At 33.5% G+C, this 27,321-nt stretch overlaps 1 protein-coding gene across 1 annotated transcript; it reads right to left on the bottom strand.

The window, feature by feature from the left end:
• Nucleotides 1-8,885: 8,885 nt before the first annotated feature.
• mAChR-B (muscarinic acetylcholine receptor) lies at nucleotides 8,886-20,852 on the bottom strand. Its single transcript, XM_089632710.1, has 4 exons — nucleotides 20,845-20,852; nucleotides 17,746-17,986; nucleotides 12,075-12,252; nucleotides 8,886-11,062 (listed from the first exon to the last, which is right to left on the bottom strand). Exons 1-4 carry the CDS (start codon nucleotides 20,850-20,852, stop codon nucleotides 8,886-8,888), a joined length of 2,604 nt encoding a protein of 867 aa, XP_089488836.1.
• Between the last annotated feature and the right edge of the window lie 6,469 nt (nucleotides 20,853-27,321).

Below are 27,321 nucleotides of genomic sequence, written 5' to 3'. Positions count from 1 at the left end.
CCATTCGCTCGTATATGTTTGCGTCCAGGGTATCGATTCTCCGATCCAGGCCGCTCGCAATCGCCATCGAAAGTAGATACAATGGTCGTCGTTTTTATTCTTGAGTCTCGTCGAAGGTACATACTTACTTACGCCAAACGCCAAAAGTCATTCCACACGAACAACGAGTTGTTCAAGTGGAATGATTTTGTCGAGAATCGAGGCTCAGAATCGATCATCTGCGCAGGATACACTTTTACATTAATTGAATCGTAATTTCTCTCTTTGCAATGATTTTCAATAAAAAAATTTTCAGGGACATTGAGTCTACCGATTTTTTTTTGGTTTTCTGCTGCTGAATCATGTTCTGGAAAGACAAAGATTACTGAACAGAGTAATTTAGCTAAAGCTTTTTTTTACAATGCCGGCACTAGGTTCTTTTCCGCTTTCCATCAAATTGTAATAAGCCGACAAGCTTAAGAACATTACAGTCGTGTCACAATTTAACGGGTATCTTTCAACTGTCAAAAAACAAAATGGCGGTGAATGATTATTTGATTACAATGTTACATTCGAATTTCTGCAAATAACTGGGCCTTAATATGTGCAAGTTCTCATTCGTTTTAAGTGGCATCTTAAAATTTATAATGCAAAGTGTGACCTCTTTTCTCAGTTAAAATAGTTATAAAACTTGTTTTAGGTGAACTTTTTTTAAATATCATTAAATACGTATTGTTTCACAGAATTTGAACAATTCATCAAATTTTAAAGTTCTATTCAAGTTTTGATATTATTTAATCGCTCAAATTCTGTGATACAGCCCGTTCTAATGTTTATTCAGTACTTTAAATCTAAAAACAACGATATTCATGAATCGTGTCCCTCAAATAATGTTTGTGAATCTAGGGTTAATGCTCATCTCTCTCCCATCTGATCTCGCTTCATCTACCTGCTAACTATCCACCATTAGTTCTGGATAACTCTAACTTCATTTCTCCCCATCATCTGTTGTTGTTTCTTGTTTCAGCATCGTTCGGAGGAATGTTTAACCTATTTTTGGGCTGTAGCTTCATCTCCATTTTGGAAGCTGTTTACTTCCTCTGCGTTAAGTTTCCAAGAAATTATATTAAAAACATCAACATCAAGGATAAGAAAAACATTATTGCTAGAAAGATAGTTGTCAAGGCCAACAATTGAACTATTCGTAGTTATTGAATATACATTTTATTAAATCACTAACACAATATTTAAATGCAACAAGTAATTAACATTCACAATCTTATAAAATAATTAATGTCATTGGCTTCTCATTGGCCTAGAAGTCCAAAGGTCTTATGTAGGCGATAATCCTATCAAATTGGTATGGACCACTTCTAACGATTTTCAATGAAAAATTGCACGTTAGTCTATCTAGTGTAAAACTGTTCCAAACGACAAACAACTGTAAATTATCGTGGTTTATTTTCGGCGTATTATGCCGTGTTGAGTTTCCTCCTTTTCAGTTAACTTTTCGGACAGCGTTACAGTATTTATCATCAGGGCAGATGTGTAAATTATGGTGAAGTGTAAGTTTATGTATGTAGAAGAAATATAGTATAGCGCTCCAATGTTTTTTGGTGGTATTTCGGTCTAACTAGTGAAAATAAGTATGGTTGTCGGTGTTTAGTTTTGGTGTAGCCATCAAGTAATGGATACCAAGAACAATGATCATATATACCACATAAGATACTAGAATCAGCTGGGGAGCTGCATACAAAACAAATCTATTCCCTGTTGAAATTGTACAACGTCTAATTATCAAAATAATATTGAAAAAACCAAGAGATTATCCAAAACACCTAATTTTTGAAAAATTTAAACAATTATAATTTAATGATCTTGTCCAAAAAAACATAATAACTCAAATAATAAAAGAAAAACAAAATCACAGCTTTTTAACTGAAAGTCGTACTCGTCAAAAATATATATTTCCAGCACAAAAATGTAACACCACTTTTGCTCAACATCATTACATATATCTAGGGAAAAAAAACTTCAACAGCCTACACGAAAATATCAGAACAATAGAAAACGATAAACACCTACTAAAAGCAATTAAAGAGAAGTTCAATGTAAAAATACCAAAATGATGAAACTATCTTTGTAATTAATTATAAATTTTAATATTCATAATTACATTCACAAAATAATCTTGATAATCAAATCTTCATCTTGATACTCGCCACTCTTCTAGACACAAGCACCAGCTTCTACAGAAGAGGAACATTAAAAAATCAAAGGCAGTGAAAACTAATTATTAATTGTATTAATTATCTTTGTTAACATTATTGATTATACTCTGTAAATTGATTAACTATTTAATAAATATAAACATAAGCTTTAAAGGGTTTTTTATAGATTTCAGTAACCTCCGTAATTAGGCTTGCTCGATGCGTTTTGTGTGTTCCCAAGACTTCAGAAACAAATCCAAAGAAATGTCCGTTCTCTCTGGCCTGTACACGCTTGTCACACTCGGAGTAACTGATTTTATAAGCTCCATAATATTATGTAAACAGTAAATTATTCAGGAAAGCATTTATTCTGATTTCATTTACCTAAAGGTGTTACAGATAATTAAAGTTTTTTTTCATCTAATGTGACATTTTATGTATAAATATATGTGTTTGTTCAGTCATTATTATTAAAAAGTTGCAATCGAAATGAATCCCTGAAATTGATCCCTGAAACTAGTCATTTTTTAGTGTAGCACAATCCTAAATGACATTATGACATTTGGGATTGTTTTAAATGAGCTATTTCAACAATAACTTCAAAATTAAAGAAACAGGTGAAAGAAGAGACAATCTTGAATGTAAAACTGTAACCAAAACCTTCATAAAGAAGCAGGTTTAAAAATGTGTGAAAACTGTGGTACGTGCTTAGCAAAGTTTTACACTCTCAATATTAATCTGTTTTTTGTTTGAGACTCATTGATTTTCTTATTTTAATTTAATATTTCGAGTATATCAAAAGATTTGTACGATCCTACTAACCCCGAATATAAAGAAAAAAGTCGTTTATTTACAGTTTTATTCCAGATAGGCGATATTTGATAAGTTATAGTATATAATAATGTTAATGCATCATCCCGAAGTATTCAACTATTTGCAATTTCGTAAGCTTTAGTCTGCAAGTATTCCAGATTCCCGACTATAGCGGTGACAAGCAAACTGTACGAAACAATGACAGCAAGTCTGCCAACAAACAAATATAGTCTACTGGTAGCTTGTAGGTACTCTATAATCTGCAGTCTGTAAACTGATTTAGTAAATGAGTCCAGCGAACTACTAACTGTTTCGGTAAACACTATTATTATGAAAGTTAAATCTCTTGAGAAATGTATTACTATTAATATTGTGTTAGTTATATTTATATTAAACAATCTTATTTGATTATAGAATATTGTTAATTATTGTTTATGATTTTTCAGTATATTTTTACTACATTTAAAGTTGCAAGCCTATTTATTCGGTTCAATGACAATTAAACACAATGATAAATCAACACACATTTGAAAAGTGATCATAAAATCATTACAAGCGATGAAAAAGACTAAACTATAAAACTAACCGAACCCAACCTAACCTAACCTAACCTAACCTAACCTAACCTAACCTGACATAACCTTACCTAACCAAACCTAACGTAATCTAACCCAACCTAACCTAACCTAACCTAACCTGACCTAACCTAACCTAACCTAACCTAACCAAACCTAACGTAAACTAACCCAATCTAACCTAACCTAACCTAACCTAACCTAACGTAACCTAACCTAACCTAACCTAACATAACCTAACCCAACCTTACCTAACGTAACCTATTCAACTGTTTTATTTAGTTTTTCTTTTGTCATCATCACTTTTCATGATTTTATAACACTCTTCAAAGGTGTGTTGATTTGTCGTTGGGTTGAATTGTCATGGAACAGAATAAATAGGTGTTGATTTGCCACTGTGTTGAATTTATCGGTTACAATTTATTCACAATACGCGTTTTTTTGCATTGGGTTTATGAAATCGTAGTGTTGCGTTGTGAAATGTATGAGAAATATATATTTATAAAAACTAATAAATAAAGTGTGTTGCAATTCATCAATTCAGCTCCCACCATAAAATAGTACATTGAGCTTGCTTTTTGTACATCCTATTTGTAATTCATAGTACACAATCATTTGTTTTTCGTATCACTATGTTGAACTAGCGTGAAATAGTTGTAATTATAAAAAATATTCTGACACGTTCTTCGAACTTATATCTTATAAAAGATCTTTCTCTAGAATATAACGAAATGTAGCTATCATTTCTGTTTTTTCTTTTGTTGAATCACACTATTTTATACATACATCCATATAAAAAACATTTTAACCTTCTGGGAAGTGCTGCCATTAGGAATGTTCCATGGTTTCAGGTATCAGGGTAGGACGAACGTCATCTTCGAAATATTGTTTTTCCGTAATTTAGAGAGAGTTTTGAAAATTATCAAATCATAATGTAGAGTTCTATAAGTTCTCAGTTGAGATTTCGGAGAATTCGATCCGAGACATCATATGATTTTAAAATATTTTAGTGTTATTATTTTTAATGCTAAACTAATGTGTATAAGACAAGGTTTTTTATGCATGGCACAAAGGATAATAACTTATTCTAAGTAATAATTATTCGCCTGAAATACCCATACTAAAAATAAATGCCGCCTACTTGAACTGAACCCGCACCCTTTTGATTGCCGGTCAGTTGCTCTAGAGTCCAGTGTTTCGCAAAGTGTGTGCCGCGGTACAGTGGTGTAACGTGGCCATTAATTGCTGTGGAATGCGAGCAAAGTGTGGGCATAGCATAATGCGCGCGGTTATAGCAGAAGCACAAGCTACCGCCGCGCGCATGTGTGTGACAATGTCGTCATTCGTTAGCGCTAGTTTATGATTGTGTCGTCGCAAACGTAATTTACTTTTTTTAATTACAAATAAATAGCCCATAATACGTGGATATAATGGATAAAGTTTGTCAACTTTTAAAGAAGAAGCCAGAGTCAACGAAAGAAAAACCTAAGCTTGTTAATCGAAAATATGATGAGAGCTGTTCAAGTTATGGCAATTACATCAAGTGACGACCGCTAAACTCTCGTCTGTTTAATGCAGTGTGTCAGGAAATGGGAGCAGAGCATCAGTAGTACAATAGTACGATGGATTTCTTGCGGAAAAGTGCTTTCTCTGATTTACAACCTCAAAAAGAGACCCGGACGTTTTTAAAGACACTGGGTTCAGATTTTGCTTCTCTGTTTAAAAAATAATAATAAGTAGCAAAACTTGCATATCTGGTGGGCATTAGAATGAGCTTAAAAAATTCAAGACAGGAATCCTAATATTTTAACGTCATCGGAAAAGATTGAAAGCTTTCGCTCTACGTTGGTATTATGGATCAGCCACGCTACCAATTGTAGTGATGAAATGTTTCCAAATATCATGACTACCGATTCAGAAAAAAAGTGCAAGCTTTGATGGTGAAACACTTGGAGTTATTAGCATAAAAAGAGAACTCATATTTTCCTCTGTGTGACCTGCGACGTATGGACTTGGTAAAAAAACAATCATCAGATAGTATTTCCCTCGGACACTTACCGATAAACGAGCAGAAAGAATGCATGGAGCTAAAAACTAATCAGACATTAAAACTAAAATTTTCCGAAACAGGGCTAGCACATTTTTGGCTGCATGTAAAAAATGAGTATACACTGTTTTCAAAGCGTGCATATTATTACAATTATCAATTATATTTACAATTATTACGTACATATATTGCAATTATCTTACCATTTGCCACTCTCACTTTAATAAAAAATAAATCGCCTGAGAACTATCGCCGAAGAAATGAAAGTAGCATTATCAACGATTGCTCCATATTTTGATCGCCTGTGCTGAGCAGGCTCACATTTCTAATTAAATACATATTTTATATTATATTTATTTTAATAAAAAATATTAAATAAACTCTGTTTTTTTCGGAGTACCTCTAAATTTTGGTAGGTGTACCTTGAACACCAAAAGTTTGGGGAACACTGCTACTAAGCTACGTCGATTTATTCCCAACCAGCCAAATAATTCAATGCGTAAAGTATTTCATTAAAAAATGATTGGTTAGTTATAAATTGGTTGGTTAAGTAATAATATATTCTACTTAGACCTACTCTGGATATGTGAGAAAATTAAAGTTTTTTTTTTTCAAAATTATTTTTTATTCAACGTCAAATAAAGTAATACTTTTTTATACATTTCACTTATTAAATAAAAAACAAAGAATTTGAATTTTTCACTCTATACCATAAAAATGACGACAATTCTGCTCGGAGGCTCTTCCACAGACATGTCGTGAAAATGATAAGTATACAACGTTGTTAGATATTTTTAATTTTAAAATTGTTGTGTTTGACAGATTACAAATTCACAAAATATTAAACATTTTATCATTCAGAAAAATCAACATAATTAGTGAAAATCAGTTGTCAGAGTATTTAGTAAATGTATATTCTTAAGTTGAGTAACGAGAAGTCCACAGATGGGCTTACTCGTGCCACAATCACAGTTTCAAATAATAATAACAGATTTTACATGATAAATATTTAATGAAATAAGTCATATTTATCTGTACAAAGCAATTTATTAGAGTTTATAACCAACTTTGTTAAACACGATAAGCTGTTATACTGACCTGAAGAAGGCTTGATTAGCCATAAAAATTTTGAAATTTGCTTTATACAAATTCATTTTAACAAAATTTCAAAATGATTTCATATTTTTTTCAGCTTTAGAAGAAGATGATACTAATAAATCTAAATAAAACATGAAACAGAACAATACACAGAAAAATAAAAATGTAACGGTCTCAACTGTGAATCTATCTCAGGATATCTGTCTCACCAGTACAACTGGTATAACGCCTCAACCAACTCTGCCATTGGGACCTAACTATTTAGGTGTCCCATATAAATTGATATAAATTGGATATGTTTATCCAAGACACTATCTAGGTTACAAATAAATTCGTTAGAACTTTGTAATCATTCAAAAAGATAAAAAGAAAACTAAGGAAAAATTAGTTGAAAATAATTTGTAATAAGAGATCAACAAAAATGACGTAAAGTAATTAGGTCCCGATGGCTGAGTTAGTTGAGACGTTGTCCCGTTAAGAAATAGATCCTGAGTTCGATTCCCAATTGCGACAGTTACCTTTTTTTATGTGTCGTGTGCTGTTTTACGTCTCGTTTAGATATACGAGTAATATATTTTTCTTCAATTATTAATATTACATTGATGGGTATAACGTTCGAAAGTTATTCCAATAAAATTGTTTATAATTTATTTTCATTTTTCAGATTAAATAAATGCATAATATGAAAAGTCAAAACTTCGTTAAGCGATAAAAACTTTAATTTATAACAATGTCCAATAGCTAATACACCAAGGGGAATAGTTACAAAATCATATTTCACCGAAATTTAATTTTGGCTGATTAATTAAAACTTAAGATTGATAAATTTGTCAGATATCCGACAGTGGACAGAACGGAAGGTGAGGGAAGCTAATCAGTTAAAAGACGTCGAGTAGTTTGTTTTGAAAAGTCTCACAGACCCTTTGTTTGTCATAAACCAGTTAAAGTTACCTGGTTTAACCGGGAGATACTACTAGCGACTAGGCCTCTCTTTGCATCGTTAGGGACCCTAAATATGAATTGTCACTACTTACAAATTAAAATGTCACAATTACACATCATACTAATTATAACGAGGAGGATTTTGTCACAGGTATCTGGGGATTTGCAAATGGGCTCGGCTTTGCAAATTTACCGACAGCTCACAAAATCCTTACCTCAAATACACGATAATAATGCGTCCTTATCTTTACACTAGTCGGATTAATGATTCTGATTTAGTGCGATATCGAAGTGATCGTAAACTAAAAGAACGTAGAACAGTTGGCGTAGAATCGTAGCTATGTACTTACATGTGTGCAACTGCTCTACGCCAGTGTATATTGTCGTAGCGCTATGCAATCAATATGTGATGGGAGCTATCAGCTGCTGTGACTTGTACACAGTTTTGATTAGCAGTCAAGTTTCAACTATTATTGTTTTAGCCGAATATTGTAATGTTGAAAAGTGATTATGTTGATTAGGTATACAATATTTGTTTGGTTGCAGCAGCACCTTGCATTATTTTGTTTTAATGATGATATACGTTTCCTAACATCATCTATTGTTAATATAACTAAATCTACAGTTTAATGCAAATGCAATCATAATTTTATCGACTACTTTACCAACTAGAGTATATATTAATATGATAGACACTGTATTAATTATTTATATACAAAGAGTTTCCTTAGTACCAATGCTCTAAGAAATCTATTGCGCGATCATGATATCTATAATTATTTATTATTACTTTCCTCATATACTAAGCATAATAAGTATTGTTATTTGAAAATATTAATTTAAGTGTAAAATCAGCTTTATGTATAACATCTATGAACGTGTTTGTATTATTGTCTTCATTAAATTTACGCGATTCCGCTAATTCTAACTAACCATGGAATATGGATTCCACTCACCTGCTTGTACCAAATACTCATACCCTTACAGATACCGTACAGAATAATTCTATCAAAAATCTGCTGAAGAAGAATATGTTCCTACATACATTTATTCATTTAACTTTGTGAAAATAAACTACTTTTGGAATATACAGATGATAGTTTACCTTCTTAGAAAGCTAAACGTGGCATGTAGGTATATTATTTGAAACGAAATATTTAGCTAGCTGTACATTATAAATACATACATATAAAAGGTATAAATTTAGCATATAATATTAACTTAAGTCATGTGAAAGTCTCCTTTGAGTATTCTGGTGAAGGTCTTCTTGAACTGCTGGTTGGCGAGGGCGTAACAGAAGGGGTTCATAGGACTGTTGGCATAACACAAGAAGTAGGCAAACATATAGATATGGCTGTTTATACACGGAGGGTTAGAACAGAAACCTTCCACTAACGCTAAGATATGGTAAGGCGTCCAACACGCCACGAAGGCTCCTAGAATGAAGGAAATCGTTCTAAATGCCTTTCTCGCTCTGTTTTCCGATTTGGATTTTTGCCTCCCTACCCCCGGAAATCCAATTACTTCGAGTTTCAGTTTTTTACCTTTGATTTTTTTACCAAAACTCTTGACAAAATCTCTCCGTGAGCCGCCTTCCGGCTTGTCGTTGGTCTCTATTGATTCCTTGGAAGCTCTTCGTTCAACGGTGGTAGTGGCTGCCATAATAGCGGCAGCGTTGCCAGTTTGGACGAGAGGGTTCTGAGTATTGACAGGTTTGCTTGCAGCTGGAGGGCGGTGTTCTTTTTTCTCTGGTTCCGATTCGTATTGGTGAACCACGACCGAAGTGACCGGCCGCTTAGATTCTTCATTTGAGAGACTTACTTCGGTGTTAACTTTATGAACCGGAATTGGCGTAGGAGGCTTTGAGAGTTCTGCTTGAGCGCCAGCTCTGAGGAGAGCGGCTTGCAGCAACGGAAGCGGAGCAGGAAGAGCGGGAATGGATTCTGCAGGTGACGATGGACCTGTGTTGGTAGGGAACGTTATAGATGAGGGAGGACTCTCATTAGAAGGTGAAGCTACAATGATTGAGCTCTCATCCATGTACCGCAGATCAGCCCCGTCCATACCTACCAAAACATCATACGTACCATTTATTTCTACTCTTGAGTTAACCGTTAATGTTCGAGGCCTATCAGCAAAAGACGGCGGGCTTTCTGAAACCGGGGGACTACCCTGAAATTCACAAGGAGGTGGAATGATGGGTTGAGCTAAAGTGGTTGGAAGAGGTGGAACTTCTGTTGGTGAAGACATTTGAAAGGCTGGTGGAGAACAAATAGGAATCATAGGACTCAAAGTCATGGAAGACCTCTCTCCTCGAACATAATTCAATGGAATTTCAGTATCCATAAGACTCGGTTCTGATATTCTAGGAATGATAACTCCAATGTCGGAATTAGATTTTTTAATCGTACTTTTATGAGAGTCTGGTTGTTTTACAACTAACCCTCCATTGAATCTAACGCTGCTGAGCAACTGTAAGGCTCCAGATTGCATGACAATGTTGGCTATAGAAGGTTTTCGGTTGGAAGGTGGTGGCATCAAGTTTGGCGTGTTACTCTCTTCATCAGAGTCAAACGCAGGACTACTCGAGCGTTCAGATTTATCAGTATCACCTTGCGTATGAACGGAAGTTTTCTTATCTTCTTTTTCACTAGTTGTTGTCGTATCGTTTGTACCAGAGCTATGTTTTTGAGCGGAAGATTTCTGACTAGAATTGGAGTCTTGAGGTGTAGGTACAGTCCTGCGTGGTGGGGGTGGGGGAGGAGTGCTGGTATTGACCACGGTGGTCATGGCTGGGGGTGAGCACTGGGCTGCTAGGCCAACTTTAGGTTTATCCTGACTAAGAAGAGTGCTTTGGGTTTTAGACATACCGATCCCTGCAGCTCTGCCAGCCATCCCAGACATGGCTCCAGCGCTTAATGCCACCATGGATTGCATTTTCCTTTGCTTGGCTTCACTCTTCTTTTGCATATCGTACGCAGTCTTATATATTCCAGCGTAAAGTATCAAAATAACAACGAGGGTTGTCCAATAATATGTGATTATGAGGGCTGTATTAAAGACTGGGTCCTTGAGAAATTGGACGGCGCACTCTCCAGGTAAGAGGTCTCTAAAGCCGATGAAATGCTCCCAGCCAAAGATGGTTATGAAGAAGAGCATGGCAGGGATGATCCAGGTTACGGAAACCATCCACAACACCTTGGAGCGCGTTCGCCAGCCGCGGTAGCGCGCGGCAATCTTCACGCTACAGAAGCGATCCACAGTGATGAGCAGCACGGTGTACTGCGATACCAGGCAGACGGTGTAGTCCACGGACAGCCACAGGTCGCAGAGTAGCGGGCCCAGGTCCCAGTAACCCATCAGCACGTACACCGTGTAGAAGGGCATGGACACCGTTCCTAAACAATCAACATCGAAGCTATATGAACATTTGGTGTGGACTAATCAAGCTGAATTCGTCCACATTTAAACGGATTTATTCAATTATTGCTTAACTCAGTATGCATAACGCAAGGTGTGGTGACTGCATGTCAATATAGAGATGACACAAGTGTTATTGTTTTAATATAATTTCGTCACTGCAGGTATTATCAGAAACCCAGATTCTCAAACACAAATAAAACTATGCGTATGTGTTAACAATGAGGGGAGACAGATCGGTGAGTGCGCTGACAAGGTATTATATTGAGATGGTATTTTTTAGTTTTGAAAACTGAGTGTTACTTTCACCCATACTTTACAAGTGTTTACAGAGATTTTATATAGTGATAACCACTCTTCCGATAGCAAACGAAATTTAGGTAGGTGATTTTAATGTTTTAAAAATATGAATTTTTTAAATTTATTTAATCAAAAACTTAAAATATGAGATAAACAGTGAAACCTAGGTGGATTCATTGGCTCTAAGCCACAGTAAGCAGTTTCATATGTATCCATATTAATATTTGGAGGTATGACATTAATTGAATCAAATGGCCTAATCGAAAAACAAACACCTGGAAATCTCTGTCGCCCGAAAGAAAAATAAATAAAGGATTAAAGTAAGTAAAGGATTAAATTAAATAAGTAAAGGATTTTTTTTTAATATATTCAATAATATTGTTATTGGGTTTATAAAAACAGTTTATTTTTAAACAAGTTCTGCTGTGTAATTATTATTACGCGTGACAGCTGTTTCGCCCTCTGAAGGCATTATCAAACAGTTTGATAATGCCTTCAGAGGGCGAAACAGCTGTCACGCGTAATAATAATTACACAGCAGAACTTGTTTAAAAATAAACTGTTTTTATAAACCCAACAACAATATTATTGATTATATAAAAAATTAAAATTAAAATGGAGTTCTACAAATTAAACTTGAAAACAATAAATAAGTAAAGGATTTTTTTTAAATATTGTAATTTGGCTTACCAATTAGCATGTCGGTAGCGGCGAGGGAGGCGATGAAATAGTTGGAGGGTTGCCTGATGGAGCGATCCACTAAGAAAGCCAACAGCACAAGGATGTTGCCGCCCACAGTAAGGAGGATGCAGGCGGCCAGCAGTACCGCGATGCACACTGTCTGCCACGGCAGAAAAGGCGCTAACACCTGCGAAGAGAAGTGAAACAGAAAGATGAAATCACATTTCAACACTCCAGTGTTACTGAACAGCAAAAGTATAATTTCCAAGACGCATGTTTTTTGTTATTGTTTTAGTGTTGAGTTTTGAGTATGTACCAATTGTGTAATTTGTCAATGTTTGACTCTAATTCTAAGCAATCGCTAATATTGGATATTTATTTTTATTATTTGATATCATCGGTAAAAATCAGAACTTCTACATCTTTGAAACAACTTATAATGTCATTTATGAATGTAAGGAATAGAATGGGGCTGAGATGACTTCCTTGCGGTAGACCACTAATTGCATAAAATAACTTTAATTCGGAATACTTGACGAATAGGAATCTGTTAAGGTAATGTCCTATGTTCCATGTCTTTGGTGGAACGGAAGGTGACATTTTACTAGAAATGTGGGATGATCTTGATATAACCCTGAGTTGAGATTGAAGAGGCTCTGATTGCAGGAATGTCTACATTCTTCATATTATTTCAGAAGTTGTGGGGTAAAAGGTGACTATCCAAGGTATCCAGCACAGCCGATCGATAAAAGTTCTATCGAAAATATCGGTAATTTGTCATCGTTCCCGAGCATGACTGCAGGTCGCCAACAAACAAAAAACAGTTCACAACGACTAAAACAAGTGTACTTAATTTATTCGTCATGAACCGTTGATTGTACATTAGAGATCTACAGTATGTACAGTCGTGCTCGGGAACGTTGACAACTTATCGATATTATCGATAAAAACCGTTTTGATTGACCGTGCCAGTTATCCATATCTGTGAGCCAGTCTAGGGCCTCAAATAGTGACGTCCTATTCTAACGGGGAATGGATCAAGCGGGACGGGATGTAGTATTGTAATATCACAAAGAGTTCTGCATTACTACAATATGACGTCATAATTCACTCACATTCAATATCAAACATTTATCTACTAATTTTTGTTGTGGGTTTGTCTATGAGGATTGGAAATCCGGTTCAATGAACTCGGATTTATTTTTAACTTAAGCTGCGTTAATCATTTTCAATATCGGTGCGGATTGTGTCAAGTATTCAGACGTAAAAAACTACTATAATATAACATGTGTTAAAAATTCAGACTTAATTTGATAAAAAATGTTCAATTTGAGTTGTAACTGCAAATATTTTTCGTGGTCATTCTGCAGTAATTTTACTTGTTCTGATGTGTGCTTTACATAAACTTTCAGCTTCACAAATCCTACAATAATTATTGTTTATTATTGTTTCTTTACATTGTATCTTTTTTTACGTTAGAATTTTTAACCTCACTAGGACAAGCTTGTATTGAGGTTAATAATTTTACAAAATAATAAAAATAACACAAAGATTATATAATTAGAGAATAATATTGTAACATTAACTTTTCTACGAATTGGGTACCTACATGATACCTATTAATCTAATTACAGTACAATGTAGGAAACATGGAGGGTAAACGTGTAGGGTGACCATACATAATTATTGATAATTACGAATAAGAGCGAGCATTATAAGGTTTTATTAATTGTACTCTTGCAAGACATGGTGCCATTACCAAAATAGCCAATGGGGCGCTTCTGTTTCCAATACAATTACGCTTATCGAATTACATTTGGATATAGAGAGGTACTGAAGTGTATCGGTAATGTCAAAACAGGAACGCATGCATGGATTTGCCAGCCTAATGAGGCACCGGGTACAGAAGCTAGGATGCAACTAATGGCCTACGACAACACGATGTAACTGCAGCCAAGCATTACTACTGGAGACTAAGACCATCCAAGATATCTTATATTTTATGATTTATTCACCTACCGTTAAATTACGGCAACACTTTTGCCACAAAATGAACGATCTTCGCTGGTTTTGCGTACGTTTAAAAAAGCTTTTACAACAATTTTACATCAAGTTTTCTTGTTAAGTATATCTCTTTATTATGTGACGCGATATTTTTCAAGCTGGCTATTGGCCGATATATAAACAAATTAAATCAGGTATTCGAGCGATAACTTTGTGCTCCGTTATATTTTATAGGCGATTTGCGTTTATATCTAGGCTTTCGAAGCTAAGCATCGAAATTCGATGAGGAGTTGTCTTGAAAATACACTTAGGTGGTGTTATTTTTAGATTGAAATCAGGTATAAGAGTTAAACTTTTGTTATTATATATAATCAAAGATTCGGAGACTAGCAGCATTGCACACTGCACATCACTCCAGTCTTTGTAATTCGAAGCTTATTATTATTGAGTAGTCAGCAAGTAGCCCGCCATGTCGCCAATAGAGTCTACCCGCTGAGCCTTACACTTCACCTTTACCTCCACTCCTTCTCTTCCATATTCCCCTAGAATTCAGTTTATTATGCATCACTTGAACGTTTATGCCTCGCTTTATATTCATAGCTCTAATCTACATCTCCCCGATAGTGTTATCAAATCACGGTACCAACACGTACACCGTACACTGGGTATTTCACCCTAACCACGTTAATACTTAATGATTTATTGTCGGGTAGATATCGATCACTATAGTCAAACTAAACTGGTGGCCATATGTATAGAATTTTCTTATTGATCACAAAATAAACAAACATTATGTTCCAAATTTATAACGAGTTAGTTTGTGTCATTTGCAAATAATTTCATCACATTGAATTTTTAATTTTTGTGTGATTCTGCAGCTCTGTAAACGTATGGCATACCTAATAAGATGCAAGTTGTGAGACGTGCATGAGGGAAAAAAGAACGAGAAGAAGACGAGGTAAGGTAATAGCTGGGTATTCAGGACTTCCCAGCAAATATTCTTAGATAAAGCCATTGGAACCGACACACAAAACTGCATCACACTGATGTTTAGAGTCTTCAATAACGTGGTTTGAACATTGTGCTGATTTCTTTAAGAAACAAAAACATTCTAGATAGTTTTTTAATTGCAAAATCAAGAAGCTTGCTATTCTGCCATGAAGGACCGATATTATTTTCAGAAAAGTATAAGAGTTTAAGCTGCCCTTCGTGAACCATGACTGATTAAGTGTCCCAACGGAAGTAACGGACCAACGGACTGCGTGGAAGAGGACTCAAATAGGATCAAAAGGTTTGAGGAGTGTAGATAAATTTTAAGGACCCGGATGGATACAATGGAGAGCATTTATAGAAATGACTACATTTTAAGAATGTTATAATAATAAATTTTGTACTGTAAACAGAAAATTAATCTGTCGTATAATAAACGATTCGCGATGACGGTGAATATTAGCCAAATATAAATATTACAAAAAATCAACACAAAACCCCAAAGATGGGAACAATTTGGAAAGTTGTAAAAGAAATTACTTATTCCACTCCAAAGAAAAACTCAATTGTTAAATAATTATTAATAAACGGAGTCAAAGTCTTGGAAAAAAACTTGATAAAATAGCAAATTTTATTAACTCACTATTTTGGCGGAAAAAAAAAGAAAAATAATTGCTTAGCAAAAGATTCTTTAACCAATCTATTCTCCACCATACGTCCAAACTCGTTTAATCCATACAAGTAAATAGAAAATAGGAAATCACAGATTTAATCATTTCTCTCAAACCAAATTGCGCGATAGAACCGAATAAACTTTCCACTCAAATCCTGATAAATTTAAAAGAATACATACTTATACCACTTCAGTCAAAGTTTTAAGCTTGGCATTGTCTCTGATCACACTAAAATAAGACGTATTACTACAATACATAAATCGGAAGACAAAACCTTGATATTAAATAACAATCCAATCAATCACATTGCTGAATTCACTGATATTAAATTACCAGAAAAAACACGAAAAAAGATTACTTCACACCTTCAAAAACATAATCTGCTGTAAACCCACCAATTTTAATTTTGAGCAAAATTGGGTACATTAAACGCTGTTTCTAAATTATCCAACAATTAACCAAAAGTGATAGGGGTGTTCTTAAATCTATCAAAAGCATTCGATACCATTTTTTCGCATTTCGCATAACTTACTACACAAAAAACTTTAAAATATCGGCATAACCGGTCTTATTTTAAAATTGTGAGTTTGTCAGTTACGTCGAAAATAGAAAAAACATACAAATTGGCAATGGAGATATCAGCCATGGAGTACCGCAAGGCAACATCTTTGGTCCCATACTATTTCTCATCTACATAAATTGTCTAACTGAGATAAACCTAGGAAAGATAGAGAACAAAGTAATCTTTTATACAGACAACATAGCAATTTAGTTCAAGGCACAATCATGGAAAAAGATTGGCTAAATAAGAAGGTAAAATAAATCACTATAATACGAGAAAAGGTCTTCTAAACACACAGAAAGAGGGATGAGTGAAGATTAAAAATGGCTAGAAAAAAATCTAATAAAACTGAAAATTTCAAAAAACAAAATATGTACCTTTTAGCAAAACAAAAACTTGTCAACCACTTAACTAACTATATTTTCACCCCTGTACCAATACATAATCAAATAACACATGCTGTACTTGTGACGAAATTGAAAATGTAGATAATATTAAATATCTTGGCTTAACTGTTGATCATAATCTAAAATGGGATCTCTATATCAATTTACTCATCTAACATCTTTAAAACAATACGAAACATCGTGTCGTTGAATAAAGAAATTAGAATCATGTAAAAAGCGATACAATCATCCGACAGAACAGCCAATGATTAAAAACAAATTATTATACGTTTATGAACTATTCATTAAGAAAATCATCCTCACTCGCAATATACAAGAGCAAAAATAAACGAACAATTTCAAGTATCCTATATCAAATCAACTTTTGCACAAAAAATCATTCTTACCTGGCACCACATATATGCATTAACTTATTAACACAAACAAAAACTTACATCCCCCAAATAATCTGAATTGGCTGTTCAAAAGATTTGTAATGTGTTTGACTGAAAAAAAATACTGAAATTATAATTATTCTAAATAACTAACACTACATATTATTACGGATACACTTCATTCAATTTCTAACAATATTACATAATGTTACACTTTAATAAAATATACAGTGAACTGCTTATTGGCATCATGTTCATTAGCATGTATTTATAACTTTTATATGTTAACTATCTTTTATTTGTCAAGTAAGGCGGGTAAAAAAAAACCTCGTGATAAAACCTGATACCTTTGCTCCGAAAATTATAAAAACCACACATTTGGTTTTGTTGTTTAACATGATATATGTATGAAAAAATCACAGTGTTGCTATATATGCTACTTAATTCAGATGTCGAAAAAAAAATTCTAAATTTAAAGTGAATCGTGTTTTATTAAATATTTTCAAGTAACAGTCGCTTTCGCGTATTTATTACCACTGTTTTTTTTGTATTATCTTGCTCCTTCTATCATTCGTATTTACATATATTATATCCATATCAAACCATCTTCAGTAATATTCTTCTTATTTTTGAACGCTTATAAGGGACCTTCATGTTATTTGTAAATACCTGCGGCGGAGGTGTGGCCGCCTCCAACGTGGAGTTGAAGCCGGCCTCTAGCGTGGAGTTGAAGCCGGCCTCCTTGGGTTCGGGCATTGCTAGCGTGAGGTTGTCCCACAGGCCTGAGTGGTTGGCCCAGGCCAGCATCATGTCCGGGGAGCCCCACAGCCCCGAGGGGGGGAAGGGGGCGCTCTTGCACTTGCTGAGGCCCAGCCATTGGCAGATCCTCTCCTGCTGCTTCTTCCACTTCCTGCAACAGAACTCATATTTAACTGACATGCCCATATATGCGTTTAGTAAAAACATCAACCCAAGAAACTTTGAGGTGTTGTAATAAACATTTTTAGCTACATAGAGTACAGTAGAAATAAAATGAAAGCTGTTTTTCCGTTGAAAAAAACTTTGATGTACCTCCTTTGTTTGTGTATTTTTCCGCGCTTCTCATTTCATATCTCCGTGTAATTTTTTTAATGTATTTTTTGCAAAGAAATTTATAAAGGTAAACACCTTACTTATTCTCAATTTTGAGAGTAACATCGTTTTAAAATTTATTTCTCTCTTTAAACATATTGAATTTTTTGTTTATTTGCTGCTCGTTAATTCGTCAGAAATAGTTAGGATGCAGTTGAATTCTCCAGTTAGTGTTTTTATATTGTTTTGGTAATTAATGTCTGTATTTTTCTATCCGTGTTTTCTCCTTCGAAAAAAGCTCCAAAAAGTACTTATTTAGTAACCAACAAAAGGCATGATGTTTGTTACAAATGTACTGGAGAAAATCTATATATATATATACAAATCTCATGCACGGTGTTAGTGGTCGCACTCCTCCAAAACGGCTCAACCGATTTTTATGATTTTTTTTATGTATATTTGTTAGGTATGAGAATAGTTCGTAAAATATACTTCATACCGCTAGGTGAGTAGGGTGTCTCTCTATATATTTTTTTTTTCCTTTTTTTGACAAAAAATATTTTTTGTATTTTTTTTATATTTGACATAAAAAATACATATAACCCCAAATTTTCACCCTTCTACCCCCACCCTCCCATTTTTTAATCGCGATTTTAGTATTTTTGTATGAACAAATTTAACCTTCGTTCGTATTTCAAACAGAACGAAATTATTTATGTTATTGAATTACAGATGGCGCTACGTCCGCCTGAACTTTCATCCACACATGCGCAAGTCATTCACGAGAAGCGTCGCGTCATTTTGACATTTCATTCGGCATTTGTTATGTATCAGAATTTTGTACGATTTATTTTAATTTATCTATTTGCAAACTATGCCAGCAAGACGCAAGAGGGCCCATTTAAAGAATTTAATTCCAAATAAAGCAAATAGTAGAGCAGAAAGAACCGACGAACAAATCCAAAAAGATAACAAAAATGTGCGTGTGAGCATGTCGCGATTGCATGCATCTCAACGAGCTAAACGAAATCAACAACAACGACAATTGAAACGGAGACAAACACGCTGACGTGAATGCTTCTCGAATGAATATAATGCGTTACCAAATTGGCCGGTACATCAGCTCCAACGAAGTCTGTCTGGCGTACCTTTGGTTTTTCTTAGCACCGGTGATTAAAGATTCTCCATAGAAAAGACCATAGTAACAAATTGAATAACCTAGAAGCACTAGAAATAAAGAAAGCCATTAAAACCAAAAGTTTAATTCTGAATAATCAATTAGATTTGTCAAAAAGCCCAATACTGGGAATATTCCCTGTAAACTGTAAAATTCCCAGTATCCCTTAATCACCTTACAATTATTAATGCCTATTCTCTATTATTATAATATTTATATACACTAATTGTTTTCTTTTGATATATTTTTGTTTCATTTTGGTTTTACTTTCTATCTCCCTCTGTATGTATATATAATGACACATTTTGTATTATTGATTAGTTTAATTTTGTACCCTGACATGCTCGAGTGTAGCGAAACCGGTCGGTCTTAAAATTAATAAAAATTCGTGGTTTTAAACAAAAAATATTGTTTTATATCATTAAAAAGTTAAACCACAAAGTGATTGCTTTCTACGAAAATATAAAAAAAAATAAAATAAAAAAAAAACAAACAAAACAAAATTATTTATTTAACGCCCAGAGGGCTTTTACATGGTTGGTAGTATACCTACATAATTTTAATTTGACAGATACTTTAAAAGTTACAAAAAAAAATTACATTTGATAAAAGCTATGCAACAAGTCATACAAACACAAGAAACAAAAACAGAAAATTACAGCTATTTGTAGGTTTAAATGATGTGTTTGGTAGTATTGTTGAAATAAATGTTTTAAATGATTCACAAAACTTGCCAAGTTGGTATTGAATATGTCAACATCACCCAAGTAATGATTTCCCATGGTGTGAAGTCGTTGTATCGGAGAGTGGGCAATGTAGTTACGCTTATGTTTGCTGCTGTAGAATATTGTATTTTGTCGTGTTGTTACTGTGGGTGTATGTATGTTTATAAGTTGCAGGAGTTCACAACAGTCGAATTTAGAGTTAAGTATTTTGAATAAGAACGTTAAATCGTTTATTTTACGTCTATCTTCTAATGTATGTATTTTTAGAGTATTTTATAAGAAATTGTATTTTAAGTCTTCGACAGGGATATTTAATTTAAAATTTATAAAACGTAGAATTTTTTTTTGTATTCGCTCAATGTTGTTGATGTGAATTTTGTAAGGTGGAGACCAAACTACTGAGTTATATTCAATTAGACTTCTTACTAGATATACGTATAATAGTTTAATGGCTTGTAAAGAATTAAAGTTTTTAGTTGTTCTTAATACGAAGCCTAGTGTTTTCATACCTTTGTTCACAATTTGATGGACATGATTGGTGAAACTTAGTTTTTCGTCCAAAATAATTCCAAGATCCGTGACTCTTTCTAAAGCTATGTTATTGATGGAATATTCGAATAAAACAGGATTTTTGTTTCTGAAGAAAGTCAAGGTTTTGCACTTTACTACATTTAAAAATAAATTATTTTGAACGCAACAATCTCTAAACTTACTAATATTTGACTGTAGTATATGGCAATGATTTATATCAGTTATTTTCTTGTATAGTTTGATGTCATCTGCAAAGAGCAATACCTCGACATCGTTGAACCAATTGGTTATATAATTGATGAAAATGAGGAACAAAACCGGGCCAAGGTGACTACCTTGCGGTAGGCCACTGGTAGCCCGGAAAGCTTTCGACATCCAAGATTTTATTTTAACGAACAGTTTACGATTTGAAAAATAGCTACTAAACCATTTTAGCATGTTATCCCTTATTCTTAGAGCAAATAGTTTTTGGATTAGTAGTTTATGGGATACTTTGTCGAATGCCTTCGAAAAGTCTGTATATATACAGTCGACTTGTTTATTTTCTGCAAATGATTGTATAATGAAGTTTTGAAATACCGTTAAGTTAGTTGCGGTGGATCTTCCTTTGATAAAACCGTGCTGTTTTTGATTAATTAATTTTATTAATTTGGGATAGATTTCATCAAGGACCAATGATTCAAAAAGCTTTGGCAGTACTGACTGTATACAAATGGGGCGATAATTAGCTATGTCAGTATCGTCTCCTTTTTTGTAGATCGGTGTAATGAAGCTAGATTTCCAGCGGTCTGGAAAATTTCCAAGGGACAAGAGACGGTTAAATAGTAATGTGAGTGGTTTAGATAATGTATTAGAGCATTTTTTGAGGAATATTGGTGGAATGTTGTCTGGGCCAGCGGATTTGTCAGTGTCTAAGGAAAGTAATTTTTGTTCGCAACACTTTTGTGTGATTTGGCAGTTTGTTAAGTTTGTGGTCATATTAAATTTGTATTCGGGTATTTTATCATCCGGAGTGTCTTCATCATATACATTTTTGAAGAAGTCCGAAAAAAGGTTTACAATATCCTGTGTATTGTTTGCACTGATTCCATTCATTTGCATTATTGGCGGGTAGTCTGTGTTTTCATTGTTCATTTTTTTAAGAAATTTCCAAAGGTTTTTGGATTTAAAGACAGTGTCCTCGACAGAGGTTATGTACATTTTGTAACATTGTTTGGAAAGATCTTTACATTTTTCGCTAAAGATTATATAATCATTTATGGATTTACTTTGTTTGAATTTTTTGTGTTGACTCTGTTTTTGCTGAAGAGAGGCTGTAAGCTCTGATGAAAACCAAACCGGGTAGGTATAGCTTCTTGGTGTGTAAAAAGGTACATAGGATTCAATAGTATTAGAAAAATATAAATAAAGTTTATCTAACGATTCATCAACGCTTTCATCGGATAAAAAAGACCATTCTGTATTTGAGAAATGGCAGTTAATTGAGTCGAAGTCGACTCGTTTAAAGTTTAATGGTTAGTGTTTATTTTGTTTTTATCGGCGGTCATCGTCTACGGCGCTCGATTCCACTTTCTGTCATAGATCCCCCACACACCTAAGTGTTCTAGTCTAAAATTCATTAGTTATTTTTTTTATTTAACAACCAAAATATTTACTAGAAATATTTTTTTTGGCAAAACAGCGTTTGCCGGGTCAGCAAGTAAATTATGAAAATTGATCGATAAATTTGTTATCCGTTAACACTTCGTGTTTTTGCAGGTTGTGGTGTTATATTTACATTTGAGGATAATAATAAATTATGATTTTGATAAATAATGCTATGTTTTTTTGGCTCTTTTGCCACTTTGTAATTAAATATAGGTTGCCAATCAGGGTAGTTTTTACAATTTAGGGTTGATAAAACTTTTGTTCTTATCATATCCCTTGATTCACTCGTTAAAAATCTCTACCTTCTCTATTATCTTTACTAACATCAATAATGTTAATTAATATTCTTCTGCTACTACTTTTATAGTATTTAAGTACCTATCTTCTACTCTTATTGTTATACTAATTTATTGAAAAACTATTTGTTGAATCTATAATTCTCAACGACAACCTTTATTGCACCTTTATATTGTCCGTACTCGGCCTATTATGCAATATATAATATTATACACTCGTTGTTAGTTGTACTCCTGATCAACTTACCTTAAGACGAGACAATACCCTAAAATAAACACAGAATTTTAACGACGTAAGTGAAGCAGCCGTGCACAAAAATATGCGATGCGTGGTCCTTTGTATTGGATTGACCTGCGGTTCAATTTGCCCCATCAAATCTCTTAAATCAAGTGTGAATCTTAACGACATAAATGATGAACTCGTTTAAAATCAATATTCAGCGCGGCCCGGCGTAATGGATGAATCTACGGTCGACTTTGCCCTAGCAGGCCTAGAAAATCGATCTTTCCGTGGGGTTTATTTTAATTATTTCTGATTAACGTATTACTAAAATCTCAAATGTTTGTAGAGGGATCTCTCGGGAAGTTACTAATTGATCGTCTACAAAAATTAAATCTGATACTTACCGCTAATTTTATAGTTGAAAAACGTTTTATAAAAATTTCAAAACGTTTTACATAAAATATGTTAATGGTAATGTCTTGTTTTCATTGATATTAAATATAAATAACTCGCTTCCGTAAAGATTTCTTTAGAAATATTTGGGATTTTAGTAATAAGTTCATCAAAATTTTAAAATGCATTTTATTATTTAAATACAATAATAATTTTGCAAACATCACTTTCAATTTTTATACTCTTGATGACCTGGTTTTATTCCACCGTACCTTCTCATCCAAGCAGTATAATTTAATACCCTACTAGAGCTAGAGTAGAGTATTATTTATACTGCCCTATTTATTATACGAATTATTTTCAATTATAGCGCAAAAGTATATGCTTTATATGAAAATGTACATTATTTGAAGCGTGTTGAAATAAAGACGACATTCTTGGTTTTCAGTAAATAGCAAATAATGTTTTTTTTTTTTTTACTTTTCCTGCACAATAATTTTGAAATATATATTTTTAAATTAATATTACTATTTGTTCCACTCTATTTATAATTTATTTAGATTAATTTGTAAATTATTGAGTTATTTTCAATTGATATATGGACTTAGCCGGTTTTGTAGTGTAGAGATTGGATACTGCCGATTTTGTTGCAAACACGTGGGGATTTTGCCGGTTTTGTTAGTAAACTGTAAACGCCATTTTCTTAGGTTCACCCTTTTGCATGGGGAGGCTATTTTGAATATTAAATTTGTGGATTTCTGATTGGCCCAAGCAAAACTAAACACAATAATTCAAAAATGCTTGGAAGCTGTCATTTTTGCTCCAAAACCTTTGCAGCTATCGATTGTATTTTTGATTTTCTATCCATCGCCATATCTAATTATTTTTAGACTTAATTTAATACATAATTTATGGTGGAGATTTCCGTCTTTGTTTTAAGACGCCTCATTTCTATCACTATACATACGCTGTGCTATGGGTACTTTACAATGAGTAATAAACACACTAACTAACTAACCATCACGCCGTTTCCCGCAGGGGTGGGCAGATATGACGGACCGCCAAACAACTCGGTCTTGGCACATACTCCTAGCCTCATTAACATTCATACATTGTCGCATACATACTCTTCTATTATTCTGACTCTTTAAATGGCCCGACTCAAGCATCTGGTTCACTTGATCACGCAATGTCCTCCTCGGGCGTCCCCGACTTCTCCCGTTCACATTTGCGTTATATATTCTCGCTCTATAAGTCCAGACCATCGGAGCATCCCTTTCTTAATCTTACTCATTAAAATTTATGCTTATCATTATGCTTACATCAGCCTTTCATCTTCACACTATCATACATGGTTTTACCGCACACTAAGGGATCTCATTTCTAAATCATTCAGCCTACTTTTATCCTTCCTCTGCCAGTTACTTGCTTCACTGCAATACATCTGGGTAGGTACCAACACTCCATTGTGGACTGCTAGCTCAGCTTCTTTGGACTTTTTTTTGTTAGCACCAACCGCGTTCAGTCTTCCATTAATGGAGTTATCTGCATTTGCCCTTCTTTCAATATCTCTATGAGCCTTCCCATATCACAAACTCATCCACCTACTCCTAGTATTCATCATTCACAACAGAACTATCCTTAAAAAAGCAAAAATACAGTAATATTACAGTGAATGATAAAAACTCTGTACGAATGATAAATAAACTAAAGAATTGTTCATGAATTGTTAATGTTGATATCATCTATATTCTCAAATATCTATAAAACTATTTTCCAGGAATAATTAAGGAATTTATTAGTCGCTGCAACCGATCACACTCAGCGGCGGCTATTTTAAAATGTGGGTCAAATCCACAATCTCGGTGGCGTAAATCTTTTTCGTATATTAACCTCCGATAACCGTTGAACTGTTAAAGTGGCTTCAGGGATGTCCAAATAATAACTTACTTTAAATAAATTATGTTATAAAAAAAATTAAAATATGTTTTTAATTATGATTTTACATGTATGCATTGTTATAGGTGAGTTGTTTAGGAGTATAATAATAAGTTTATAGTACAAGACATAATAAACTGAGCATGAACGAAATAAGCAGGTACAATACAAGTTATCATAGAAAGTTCTGTTTTACAAAGGAGTTAAATAATTGTTTATAATAACAAGAGTATAAAATACGAATTTAAGGTACAATGCAAGTAGTCACAGAGCAATGTGTAGTAACTTTGTTATTGACATTTATAAAAATAAACATGAACAGTTGTAAAGTATGTTTTTATTTAGCAACCCTTATTATGCTAAATTAAGTGTTTTAAAGAACATAGTTAATTTAATACAACGATAAAACATAGACATGAAGAAGTGTGAAATATATAATAACGTAGTAATAAGTTTTTTTTTTACATTATTGTAAAAATAAACATGAACAGTTGAACAGTTTGCTGTAAAGCACGTTTGTGATTAAGAGAACTTTATTAATGTTTTACAGGTCATGGAAAAAATGCTTTAAAGATAAAATGAACACATGAAAAAAAATTACAAATATTCTAATAGATTGAATTTTAGTTTAGACGTTTAGTTTTTATCGGTCTGGCTATCAACAGCGTGACCGTGCTGGAGAAATCGGTATAAAATCATCAGTATTTACTTCTATCGATCTGACATCGTAAAGTAATAGTTTTAATAGTAAATACTAAAAAATATTCCATCCGCCAAGCAATTTACTTGCACATTTATGAAAAAGGAAAACGAATTTACTGTCTGTTACAAATCATTTAGTTAATGCTTTTGAATTTTTGCTGGAAACGTATATATATTATTTGTATTTTGTATTTTCCAGCCAAGCTGTATTGTACATTTTATTTTACAAAAATGGTCGTTAGAGCCAAGTTGATAGCATTTTAATTTATTTATCCTAAATGTAAAGCAGAAAACTGTATTCTGAAACAGAAAAAGCTCTCGAAATTGCATAGCTGTCAGGATTTTCCAGGTCGAAATAACTTTTTTCAGCAAACAAAAGCATTTTCACTATCAGCATTAAAGCTTTTAATCCACAAATTAACTGTCAAGAGGAAAGACAAGACGTCACATTGTTTGTTCCATATTTTTAAATATAGTTAAAATGTATTTTCTCACTTTCTCCCATTCACCAGATCCTGTATAAAATATAATTTTCACTATGCGTAATAAATTTAAATTATAATAATGAAAAAAAAATAAAGTTTTTACGTTAATTGTCTGTGGCCTCTTAATTATCTGTTGGTTTTGTTCCCTTTGTAAACAGCTTTTTGGGTTTATGCGGAATTTATTGGAATTTTTGGCATCGTTTTTTGCAAAAGTCAACCATGCATGAATATGGTTCGAGATTTATAAATTACTAGCTGTAGCCTGTTACGCGTTACTGTGGCTCTATCTGTCTGTGTAGATAGTAAAACAATAGCGCGTGTTGCTTTTACGTTAAACAGAAAACGCTTTTTTTTTCAAAAAAAGAACGTTTGTCCAACGGATTACGCTATTTAAAAAAATATACATGTTTTTTACCTGTCACAGGTGACATATATATAATATAGGTATATAAAAACACACACGTATTCGAATGCAACGTTGTATCAAAATTTCAAAGCAATCAAGCACCAGACAAACAGACCAACACACCTACACTACTATTTACTGTTTTAAAATAACATATAGTATATTTGCGGCACGTTTCAGATTGAAAGATACTCTCAGTATCGCCCTGGTGTAAGACCACTGTTCAGAATTGAAACGTTGCTTGAAATGGCTTTGGCCGTGTTTGGTGACCAAATCTGAATAGCCAGGTACTTCCCCACCTTACTCTTACCCATCTCCTTTCCCTTTTAATCGTTACTCTTTGAAGGTTTAACATTTAAAAAAATTATCATATTTTGTGATAATGAGATTTTTTTAGTAATTGTTAAATATTTGAAAATGAAATAATTCATAAAACAAATATTTTTACTCATTTTGCAAGAAATCAAAAAATTACCTTTCAAATGAACGCCATTAAACCTGTTGTTTCACTGACTTAGACTACAAATACGAAAACCTCAAATCTGCTTAACATCCTAAATAAAATACATCTTTTGACCAAAAAACCAAATTTCCATGTTACAAAATTATATAAGTATATTGTCTTTCCAAATTAAATTAAAAACACCATGA

The sequence above is a fragment of the Hesperophylax consimilis genome, chromosome 6 (genome assembly GCF_061612785.1).
Source record: "Hesperophylax consimilis isolate HC1 chromosome 6, BYU_Hcon_1.0, whole genome shotgun sequence".
NCBI lineage: Eukaryota > Metazoa > Arthropoda > Insecta > Trichoptera > Limnephilidae > Hesperophylax > Hesperophylax consimilis.
The sequence above is the reverse complement of the archived record's forward strand: the minus strand, read 5'-3'. Positions and strand labels throughout refer to the sequence as shown.